This window comes from Impatiens glandulifera, chromosome 6 (assembly GCF_907164915.1).
Source record: "Impatiens glandulifera chromosome 6, dImpGla2.1, whole genome shotgun sequence".
NCBI classification, from domain to species: Eukaryota; Viridiplantae; Streptophyta; class Magnoliopsida; order Ericales; family Balsaminaceae; genus Impatiens; species Impatiens glandulifera.
The window spans coordinates 8,393,795-8,405,526 of record NC_061867.1 but is presented as its reverse complement, the minus strand read 5'-3'; the positions used below and the strand labels follow the sequence as shown (position 1 = coordinate 8,405,526).

At 31.6% G+C, this 11,732-nt stretch overlaps 2 protein-coding genes across 3 annotated transcripts; both read left to right on the top strand.

Annotated features, from left to right (window-relative positions):
- Positions 1-2,206: 2,206 nt before the first annotated feature.
- LOC124941677 (autophagy-related protein 13a-like) lies at positions 2,207-5,715 on the top strand. 2 transcript variants are annotated; one of them, XM_047482023.1, is made up of 5 exons: positions 2,207-2,360; positions 3,497-4,726; positions 4,798-4,970; positions 5,167-5,339; positions 5,415-5,715. In XM_047482023.1, the coding sequence occupies exons 2-5, from the start codon at positions 3,560-3,562 to the stop codon at positions 5,558-5,560; spliced, it is 1,659 nt and encodes a 552-aa protein (XP_047337979.1). In that variant the 5' UTR covers positions 2,207-2,360; positions 3,497-3,559; the 3' UTR covers positions 5,561-5,715. The 2 variants fall into 2 exon arrangements, with proteins under 2 accessions (XP_047337979.1, XP_047337980.1); XM_047482024.1 differs by lacking the exons at positions 2,207-2,360; positions 5,415-5,715 and having other exon boundaries at positions 2,979-4,726; positions 4,798-5,042; positions 5,167-5,306.
- Positions 5,716-9,458: 3,743 nt separating this feature from the next.
- LOC124942023 (zinc finger-containing ubiquitin peptidase 1) lies at positions 9,459-11,231 on the top strand. Its single transcript, XM_047482428.1, has 6 exons — positions 9,459-9,637; positions 9,705-9,774; positions 9,849-10,549; positions 10,629-10,740; positions 10,862-10,957; positions 11,025-11,231. Exons 1-6 carry the CDS (start codon positions 9,579-9,581, stop codon positions 11,106-11,108), a joined length of 1,122 nt encoding a protein of 373 aa, XP_047338384.1. The 5' UTR covers positions 9,459-9,578; the 3' UTR covers positions 11,109-11,231.
- The last annotated feature ends 501 nt before the right edge of the window (positions 11,232-11,732 follow it).

Here is an 11,732-nt window from a genome sequence, read left to right as displayed (position 1 = left end):
TGTAAATAGTCTATTAATCAATATTTTATTTTATTTTTATATATTTTTTAAATAATTTAATCATTCTACAACCCAAATAAATTATTTCTCTATCCATTTTCTTTTTCTCAAATAAATTAATTATACACAGTATAATCAAATTTATAATTTTTTATTGTTAAAATTATAACAAAGAAAGTTTTGTTTTAATAATTGAAAATGTAATGAGTTAACGTGGACTTGAAAAAAAAAATTAATAAACTTAAAATAATGACCATAAAATTTCAAATAAAACAAATAATTAAATATAAGTTTTTTAATAATTAAAAAAATAAATATTTAATTAAATTGAAAAAAATTTAAGAGATTATAGAGTAATGTCACATTTTTATCATTCAAAAAATAGATATATTTTTTTTTTCGGAGTAGGTTTATGAGCATTTTTAAGTGTCATTTATAAATAAATAAATAAAATATTAATGACACTAATTTAACTAACAATTTTTAGGGTTGAGGTTTTGACTTTAAAATTTGATAGTCAAAATTATCCATTCGCTGAATTTCACTAATTAAAATAATGATATGAATATTTTATTAATTTATTTATTTATAAATGTAATGTATTTAATTAGTTAAACGTAGTTTAAAATCATTTAAACTATGTATAACTTTAACAATAATAAGTTTCAAATTGTAAATTTAGTTATTTTTTAAATTTAGTTATTTTTTTAAACATATCATTTCAAAATAGTCCCATGACAAAATAAATTTTAATATAATAAAAATTCAATCAATTTAAAACTCAAATCACTTATTTTTTCATCTATTTTTTAAATAAAAACCTAAGTTCAATATAAAACAAGCTCAAAGTCATCATATTAAATGAAATATTTTTTCTTTCTCCAAAATCATAAGGAAACAATAATTGACATGATAACTAAGGTTGTGCAAAGTGGAAAGACAAGATAATAATAACTAATATGGTAATTGGTTTGAAGACGTGGAAGCAACAATTAGAATAAAGAAGAAAAGGTCAATTTATTCTAAATAATAAAACAAGAGGTATATTAATCAATTATTATTCTCCATATATACATTTTTTTTATTTAATTTCATCACCCGTAAAATGTGGGAGGCTAACTTAAAAAAATGGTAATAAATTTGACATATATCAATTGAAACTTCTTTAAGAGTGGTCATCAATGGATGTTATAGACAATTGTCCATTTAAAATAATATATGTCATACTTATAACTTCTTAAATTACAACTTATAATGTCTTAAGTTAAAATAATGTTAATTTTTAATATTATAAAAATATGATTTATGCTAATTAAAAATATATGCTCAAAATAATTTGTCAAAATTTTTTTTTTTTTGTATGAATGGAGTTATAATTCTCATCAATTCAAAATATAATAATTATATATGAAAAAATAATTAGTAAATAATACAAAATAATATTTATAAAATCAAAATGACTAAACAAAAATTTAGATGTTAAATGTTAGAACAAATTTACAAAAAAATTAAAATTCAATGGAGAAGATTCAATAATTTTACCATTTCACGTGATAAGTAATAAGTAAAAAAACTGAAACCAATCAAACATTATTATATTTTTTTTACCAAAAAATTTAATTCACAGTGAAAATTATCCTTACCTTGGTAAACAATGTCAAATAATAACTATAATTATATATATATATATATATAATCAATCAATAATCACAAATAAAAAAAGGAATGGAATATCTGAGACTCACTTTCTCTCGCTTTCATAAAAAAAAATCATAATTTCGGAGATCATTATTTAATCGATCAAAAATAATTACAGATTTGTCAACTTCATCTCTTTTGCAACTAAAAAGATAATGAACACACCCTCTCGAAAAAATATCATCAAAACAATCGACATGTACAAGAGCAAGGACACACAAAAAAACCGAGAGTATTATTCGAATTATAAAAATTTAAGTCAATAAATTCAATCGGACTAAACATATTATCAAATCGAACAAAACACAATCTCAACTCAAATCTAAATTGTGAAAAAAAAACGAGAAAGAGGAGGTAAAGTAAGAAAAAGAAAATAACTTTGTCAATTTTCTAATACCAAAATCTTCTCTAAACATTCAAAAGAAAGTAACGTTAAAGTTAGAAGTTGACATTTGCATAAATAGATGACCATAATTTGGAATTACTCCATTGATGAGTAATCAATATTTACTCCCTTCGCCGGAAAACCACATTTCTCTCTGCTTAGACGCCACCGATTCTTCGTCTTCTTCTTCATTTGACCCCACCATACGCCCTATCATTACACGTCTCTCTCTCTCTCTATCATTTTGTCATTCTCTGAACAAACCTCCAGCATCCGAGTAAGTTCAATTTCTTCTCTATTTCTGTTCTATTCAACTCTTTGATTTTCATTTTTACTTCACCTTTTCCATTCAATCTGTATATTTTGGACTGTTATTGCTATATGTTTCTATTCACTTCAACATCAACATCTCGATCTGTGTTTACTTGTTCATAATCTACAGTTACCTTCACTTGATGATGATTCTATTATACTTACATCATCGTTGATGCTATCAGATTCATCAAACTAATGATTGTAGAGTGAATACGCCGATTTTCTGCGCTCATTTTGTTCGTGCAGCTAAGTTTTACATCAACATCTTGATCTGTGTCTACTTGTTGATAATCTACCGTTTCTTTCACTTGATGATTCTATTATAGTTGCATAATCGTTGATGATATCAGATTCATGCAACTAAGGATTGTATTGTAGAGTGAAAACGCTGATTTTCTGCAATTGTTTTGTTCCTGCTGCTAAATTCAAGTTTTACATCAACATCTCTATCTGTCTACTTGTTGATAATCTACTGTTTCTTTCACTTGATGATTCTATTATACTTATATCATCGTTGATGCTATCAGATTCATCCAACTATTGATTGTAGAGTGAATACGCTGATTTTCTCTGCTCGTTTTGTTCGTGCCGCCAAATTCAAGTTTTACATCAACATCTCGATCTGTGTCTACTTGTTGATAATCTGCAGTTTCCTTCACTTGATGATGATTCTATTATACTTGCATCATCGTTGATGATATCAGGATCATGCAACTAATGATTGTATTGTAGAGTGAAAACGCTGATTCTCTGTGCTCGTTTTGTTCCTACAGCTAAATTCAAGTCTTATATCAACATCTCGATCTGTATACTTGTTGATAATCTACAGTTTCCTTCACTTGATGATTCTATTATACTTGCATCATCGCGATGATATCAGATTAATGCAACTGATGATTGTATTGTAGAGTGAAAACGCCGATTTTCTGTGCTCGTTTTGTTCCTGCAGCTAAATTCAAGTTTTGCATCAACATCTTGATCTGTGTCTACTTGTTCATAATCTACATTTTCCTTCACTTGATGATTCTATCAGCTTCACGCAACTAATGACTGTAGAGTGAAAACGCTGATTTTCTGCGCTTTTTTTTGTTCGTGCAGCTAAATTCAAGTTTTTCCTGAATTCTTCGTTCTAGGTTAAAAAACTGTGCATAGTAGAGAAACATGGATTTGCAGTATAATTCATCAGCTGATCATGGCAGGTTTGAACAAATAGTTTCACAATTTCTTATCAAAAGTTTGCATATGATACTTGATTCTAGAATCCCATCTGTTCATCATCATAATGGTGAATACTTCTCTTCTATTCCGAGTAAAAAGAGTAATAGATGGTTCAACTTATTGCTTGGTGATCGTCCTCCTGTTTTGGATAATTTGAGTTTTTGGCATAGAAATCTTGTTCAGCCAATGATTATCGACATAATACTTGTTCAAGAAATGACAGATTCTTCATCCAGATCCAATCATACTCTTTCTGCAGCATTTGAGTCTGGGAAATCTGTTGAGACATTACTAGAAAGATGGACTGTTCAATATGAATATTCCAAATCAATGTTTCATCAATTTGGTGTTGAATCTTCTTCTTCATCTTATAAGAAGATGTACAAGAAATTGATCATACTATTGCGTACACTTTATTCAACTATGAGAATGCTTCCTGCATATCGTCCTTTTCGAAAACTATCTTCTAAATCTGTTGAGACTTGTGATTTCGATATCAATTATAAGGTATCTTCATTTGGTTCTCCACTTTCGAAAGAACAAGAGAATTCAATGAAACCATGCAATTTTTCTGCAGACTCTGCTCATGGTAGACTCTCAGTGTCAGTTACATATCGAGAAAGTTTATCTGGTTTAAACCTAGAAACTTCTACATCATTTCCTCCACAGATAATCGTTGATTATGCTGTTAGCCCTGCTGCAGATCCATTTAGGGCTTTCCCATCTAGATCACCTTCATCAGCTCAATCTCAGCCTCATCGTCCACACAGTTGGACAAGTGGAAGAACAGCTCCTGTTTATAAGAACATTGGTTTCGATGATTACCAGCTTTCACCACCTTTCTCGCCATCTCCTTCGTCGTATTCTCCAAACCATCTTCTTAATAATGACAATTTTACGAAAACTCGCCAGTTATCTGAAACAGCTCCTGTAAGCATTACACATCAAATGATGGGGAGAAGTCCTAAATACCAATCTCACAACCTTTCTGATCCCAATCGACATCAACTTCCTCCTCCTTCTCCGAAGAACACAAGGATGGATAGTTCATCTCATGATTCTTCTCCCCTTGGTATTATAAGAACGTCGAGGAAATCAGAATCCTCGAAGGTGATCAATTCTTTTTTTTATGTTTTGTTTATTACATTGAACAAACAATTGAATTGTCTGATTAATTGTAGGTTTTGAAAGATGGCAAAGATGATTCTGGCCGTTTTTCAGGGGTGCTATCCTCTAGTGGCTCCCCGCACTTTGGATTTTCTGGAAGCTCGAGTAGATTCTCTTTACAAGATGATTTGGATGATGTTTTTTCATGTCCTTTTATAGTTGATGATGTTGATCCTCCTCCTGTCAGGTACTACAAATCTTCTCATATGTTGAACATTTTATGATCCATATCATGATTTGAACTCCACAAGACAATCAGGTTCATATTCAGTTTCGAGATATGATCCATTTGGATCCAGATTCAGATCTATTCCATTGGTTTACGACAATTCAAATCTATTCCATTGGTTAACTCTCGCCAATTTTTGTTTGTTTCTCTCCAGATATAGGCATAGACATGACGAGAAAAAAGGTGGATATGAACATCATAATAATTCAGAAAGATCTTCAACAGCTAGAAAATCGCAAGATGCTGCTGTGGGTGCCCTTGTTCATATGTTAAGGACAGCACCACCTTTGCGTCAAGATCCAAGTTATTATAACTCAATGTCGTCGGGTAAGATTGATTCTATACACTTAACATGAATTAATGAAAAAGAGTTTTAGTTTTTTTTACTTTTTGGTTTTTCAGTTAGGACCGAAGGTGAAAGGGAATCGTCGAGCTTTTTCCTACCAAGGAAGATGTCTGATGCGATCGAGGAGTTAAACGGGTATCGCGAAATGAAACAATTGTTGCTCTCCAAAAGTGTATCCCTTGGAACAATGAAGAAAGTATAGGCATTTTGTTTGATTTGTTGGACAGTTTTTGTTTTGTTTTGTGTATATAATTCTTTCTAATAATAATAATAATAACACTTGAAATGGATCAATGTAAATTATTACATGTAACAACTTTTGCCAATTTTTAATTAATAAAGTTGTTTTAAATTTTAGGAGTTAGTAATTCCTTAGGTGTTCTCTATGAGTGAATATATATTTTATTTTTAAAAATAATGTTAATTTTTTCTTTATTTTAATTTTCAAATTGCTTATAGAAGTGGAGCTTGTTTATTTGTTTTTTAATAAAAATTTAACTTTAATCAAACATTATTTTAATCATTCATCAAGGAATGTTTAATATTTTGTATAAACCGAATATTCGAACAAATTCGAATTTTATTTTTGATTTTCGAATCAAATTTTAAACAAATTCAAATTTAAATACGATTTTTTATTTGATTTTCGATTAAGTACCAGCAAAAGCAACTGTTTCCGGATTATTATTTTTTTTAATTAGATAAGGTATGTAGTCTTTTTGCTCCATTGAGATGGCGCTCCATAAAAAAATATCTATAATAAAATTATTCTGAATAAATAAATGGGCTATAATTAAGACTTGAGGAGAAATAAGCCAATTACCAGCAGAAACAAGGTGAGATCTTAATAAGTTTTATGAAACTTTCTCTTCTAAATCAGAAGATCGGACAGATCATGAGTGAATAGAAAATGTACATAATGTTCCAACTAAAATACTTGCTTTTCAACTTGAAAATTAAAGTGAAAATTAAATTATTTTTTATTATTTATTTTAATTATATATTATATAATTTATTACATATAATTAAATAATTATATATTTAATTAAGTATAGTCAACCTGTGACTACTACTAGACCTAGTAATACTTATTTCATTTATGGGTGAATTGGTACGGTATATCTTAAAAATTTATCGAAAGTTGAATTTCTATAGGTACGGTAAACCTTATACTTTACCGAAAGTTTAAATATAGAAAAATTCATACTTTTAAGTTTACCTTACCTGATATATCTTAATTTCGGTGAATTATCGTATTATACATTTGATACCTAAAAAAACATATTTACTTAAACAAAAAAACCAATTTTGTATGGTTACTAACAAATGTTAAAATAAATTAAAAATTATAGTTATTTATCATAAAATAAAATATTATTTTTAAAATCCAACATATTTAGAAATTAATCAATATTAAAAATTAATTTTATTTAAAAAATTTAAATAACATTAATAAAGTTAGTTAAGATGTTTTTTTATTTGAGATAAAATTGACAACACAATTAAATATTTTTTTTTCTTCATACTTTTTTTTCATTTTTTTTCTTGTGGAAAACAAGAGTCACTGAACAATCTCTATCATCATATATTGCCACATTTAAATTATAAAGTTCAATTAATTCTTTAGGGTCGTGATAGGGAGGCCGATGCTGGGCCTCCGACCATACAGCGAATCCTCCGTGGCTGCCATGTGTACTTTGTCAGGCTATAAAAAAAATGCCACATAGATTCGTTTTATGATCTGAGAAAGAAATATAAACGCACGGAACTACTTTCTCTCTTTTCTCTATCCTCTCCCAGACAACCTTTCTTGTAAACCCTAGAATAGATTCAGTTCTTCCGGAGAACCTTATCGACGGCGGCCAGGATATAACTCGATATAAATACATTTCGACGGTGGCTGCTCCGGAGAACCATATCGACGGTGGTCAGGTAACTCCATATGACTACTATGTTTTGATACTGTGTTTTTTCATCGTTATCTTTAATCGTTATCCTCACTTTATCTTCAGATCAATACAACTTTATATTGACATTGTTCGGGTAACTCCATATGACTACTATGTTTTGATATTGTATTTTTTCATTGTTATCTTTAATCGTTATCCTCCCTATATCTTTAGATCAATACAACTTTATATTGACATTGTTATATTGAGCTCAATACATCATTATATTGATCTCAATACACGAATATATTGAGCTCAATACACGGATATATTGAGCTAAATACACGGTTATATTGAGCTCAATACACATATATATTGATCTAAATACACTAAGGTTAGAGTGAGGGCTCGAGGTAGGCCACCAACAAAACGAAAATTATCTGCCGTAGAAAAAGTAATTAACAAGTCCAAACATTCAACAAATGTTAGTTTTACCTCATTGAGTCGTTATATTGTGTTAGTTGTTTTGTTATATTGAGCTCATTTACTCGTTATATAGAGCTCCTTGCCTAGTTATATTGATGTAATATATTTAACTAATTGCCTTGTTAAATTTTGTTATAGAAAAAAATGCGGGATGAACCAACAGATGCGCAACAATTCAATGACCCAGCTACTATACCACAAACAATAGTCTTCACTCAATTCTCTTTTACCGCATTATTGTAGTTATATTGTACTTGTTGCTTCGCTATATTGAGATCATTGACTCGTTATATTGAGATAATTGACTCGTTATATAGTACTTGTTGCTTCGTATATTGAGATCATTGACTCGTTATATTGTACTTGTTGCTTCATTATATTGAGATCATTGCTTCGTTATATTGTACTTATTGCTTCGTTATATTGAGATCATTGACTCGTTATATTGAGCTGATTGCCTCATTATATAGATCTCAAATAAATTATTTGACTATGATACCACAAACAATAACTATAGAGCATAATTCAGCATTATATTAAGTTTTTTTTAGCTTTACTCGTCAATAACCATATTTTGATGGTTGCTCAGACTCAGGGAACACATTAGTTTATCGAAGTGTTCAAACAAATACATTGCAATTGAGGATGGCAATTTGGAGACACGTAAGGAAAGGAGAGAGCCGAAGCCGATGTCCTTGACAGCTTGCTTCTGGAGGTCCGACAGTCCATTCATGAGTTTACATAGGCCCCGAGGAGAAGTGCGGATGTTTGGAATCGTTGTTTTCGGTAATCTTCTTTTTTTTGACAATTTCGAACTGAAAAAATGACAAAGGTGAACGCTCCATATAACTATTTATTACGATCCATATATCTACCTATTATGCTCCATATAACTACATATTATACTCCATACAACCACTTATTACGCTTCATATAACTACTAATTACGCTTCATATAACTACTTAGTACGCTTCATATAACTATATTTTACGCTCAATATAACTAGTTATTACGAAATATAACACGCAAAAGATAACTTACCTTCCAAAATCTTGGTTGTCAACATCGTTGGTCTTCCTCTTTCGTGTCTTCGGGATGGTTTTCCTCTTTCGTGCATTCGGAGTCGTTACAATGTCGGAATTAGGGGGGACGGTAGATGGGATGTTGATATCGGTAGCAGAATCCATTGATTTTAGAGAATAGATAACAAGAAGCGATTGGATATTGGAGAATACGTACGGCGAGAATATAAGAGGAGGCGAGGGGCTTCCACAGCGAGACGGATAACAAGTGGCAGCAAATAGAGATTGATGGAAATGGTTGAGCGCTTCCACGGCGAGACAGAAAATACATCACGGCTCAACTAGGGTTTACACAGGAGGGAACGAGAAGAGAGAGTAATGAGAGAGAATCAATGGTTAGACTACGACTCGACTAGGGTTTACACAGGAGGGAGCGAGAAGAGAGAGTAATGAGAGAGAAGGACAGGCGAATTAAAGTTATTTAATTTTTTTTTTAATTCAAAAAATCCAGCGTGGCAATGCCACATAGATTCGCTTTATGATCTGAGCCCCACCCTCGGCCCCCAAATCATTATTCAATTCTTTAATATATATTCCATACAAAACATAATAATAAAAAAATCAAACTCCATATTTTATTTTTGACCAATTTTATAATGTATTAATAACATGACAAAATAATTATTCAAATTGTCTATTGATATGTATTAAAATTTCTCACGGCAAATACAGTCAACAAATCGGCGGCCAGCGCACCGGCGGTGGAAATACTCATACAAATAGAGAAGAGTTTTCGCCGGAAAACGCTACGATTATACACATATGGATTTCACGATTTGCCCGTTTTGTAACGAAGATGTTCCCTCCATGGAATTGGAAAGGTAAACGCCATTCTTTTCTCGCTTTAGCATATCATCATTTTCGCCATTGATATTCTGTATGTTACAGGCATGCTAACAATCATTTTGAGAACGAAGAACAAGCGATTGACCTAGAAGTAGCTCAAGCAATCTCTCTGGTACGTCTCTTTGTAATCTACAATCTCATCTTTGAAAAAAAAAAAAATTAGGGTTTAATCGTACTCATTTTTAGGTTGAATATGATGAGACTGGGAATGGAAGTGGAGAATTTGACATACATGAAAAAAAGATACGTTCTTTATCTGATTTGCAAATTAGGGCAAATTTCCATAAAGTTGAACCTGGATTGATGACATTGTTAAAGAAATGTCTTGATCTAGAATCTGAAAAATCAACTAGTATAATATCAGGCTATGTTGATCATTTCGAGAGTATCGAATTTGAAGATGTTGGTTGGGGCTGCGGTTGGCGTAACATACAGATGCTTAGTTCGAATTTGTTCTCGGAAAGAGAGGAATCGAAGAAGGTTTTGTTTGGTGGTTGTGGCTTTGTTCCTGATATATCATCGTTACAGAGATGGCTTGAAATTGCTTGGGGAAGAGGTTTTGATGTTATTGGATCGTCGCATTTTGATATGGCGATTCATGGAGAAAGGAAATGGATTGGAACTACAGAGTGTGCTGCTCTTTTTCGTTCTTTTGGTGTTCGTGCTAGAATAGTTGATTTTGACAGTAAACCGTGTTTGGAAAATCAGGGAGTTCAGAAGAGAAAACATGATCAAGTTTATGGGCCAATGGATCAGTTTCTGTCGGGAGGGAGTCGAGCAGATGTATCTTCGAGTAGTGCCAAACGTGGTCATGAGGTTCTAATGGAATGGATTTGGAATTATTTTAGAAAACCAGGCAATGATCGTGTTATTGTCAGTGATAAAACGTAATATCTTTTTCTTCTGATTGTTTCAATGATTAAGGTTTTGTTTCGACATTGATTTAATGATTGTTGTATTGAACAGGCCTTTGTATTTCCAACATGATGGCCATTCAAGAACCATTGTGGGGATCCAAGTTAAACATCAGAAAAACGGGTCAAGACAGTATAACCTGCTGATTTTGGATCCTGCTCATGTAAGTCTGAACATATGTTGTTTTGATTTCACGTGCAGACCTAGAAAGCGTTCCCGGGTAGTAAACCAGATAGCATTCTGAGTGTGAATCGAACTCTAATCATTCTGATTTATATGGGCAGAGTACGGTAGCTTTAGAAAGATCTTTACGAGAAAATGTTGGATGGCAGAAGTTAATAAAAAGAGGAGGGCATACATTGAGGAAACCGCAATACCAGGTTCATATTTGTTACTTCTTATAGATTTGTTTGCTAAATATTTGAACATATTGATCCTTTTTTTCAGCTATGCTATATTGATTCTGGGATTGCTGATAAAGATGAAACGGAGAAGCTCAAAATCTTAGAAAGTATTTACGTTGAATTCTGAATTGATTATGAGACTGCGGTTTCTTTCGGATATTAAACATTACATAATCACATTTTGTTTATATTGTAAGATTTCTTTGTCACATTATATTTGAAATGCAAAGTTCATAGAATTGTTATATCATTGGTCATCTATCTAAAGCCAAATTGATTTGAAACTTCTTCATTGGTTACCCACTTAAAGCCAATTTTATTTCAAACTTTGTATGAAGTTGCTTTATAGAAATATCATTAATTTATTTTTTTTGGAAAAAACAAAATAAAATTATGAGGTCGTGTCAACTAAGAAAGGAAGAGGGATCAGCCAGACTGCCCTCTCTCGGCGGCACTACTACGACGAGGATTCCGTATCTGCCATTTCCAAGACTCCTTGTGAAGTGTGGCGTGTAATCTCTTGTCTGAATTGAAGGCATTCCGTCAAGGAGCCAAATACAAAGGTTCAAAGACTGTTCAAAAAGTATCCAAATTAGCATTAATTAGGTGTAAGGAGTCTTTAGAGTGGTGTTGGTTTGGCTGGAACCTAACTGCACCGCAAGAGACCCCTCTTTCTCACATTGCATGTCTGGTGTTCTGCTTGTGGGCCTTGTCTTAGCTCCTTTTACTCCTTTTACTGGCTTGGCCGTTG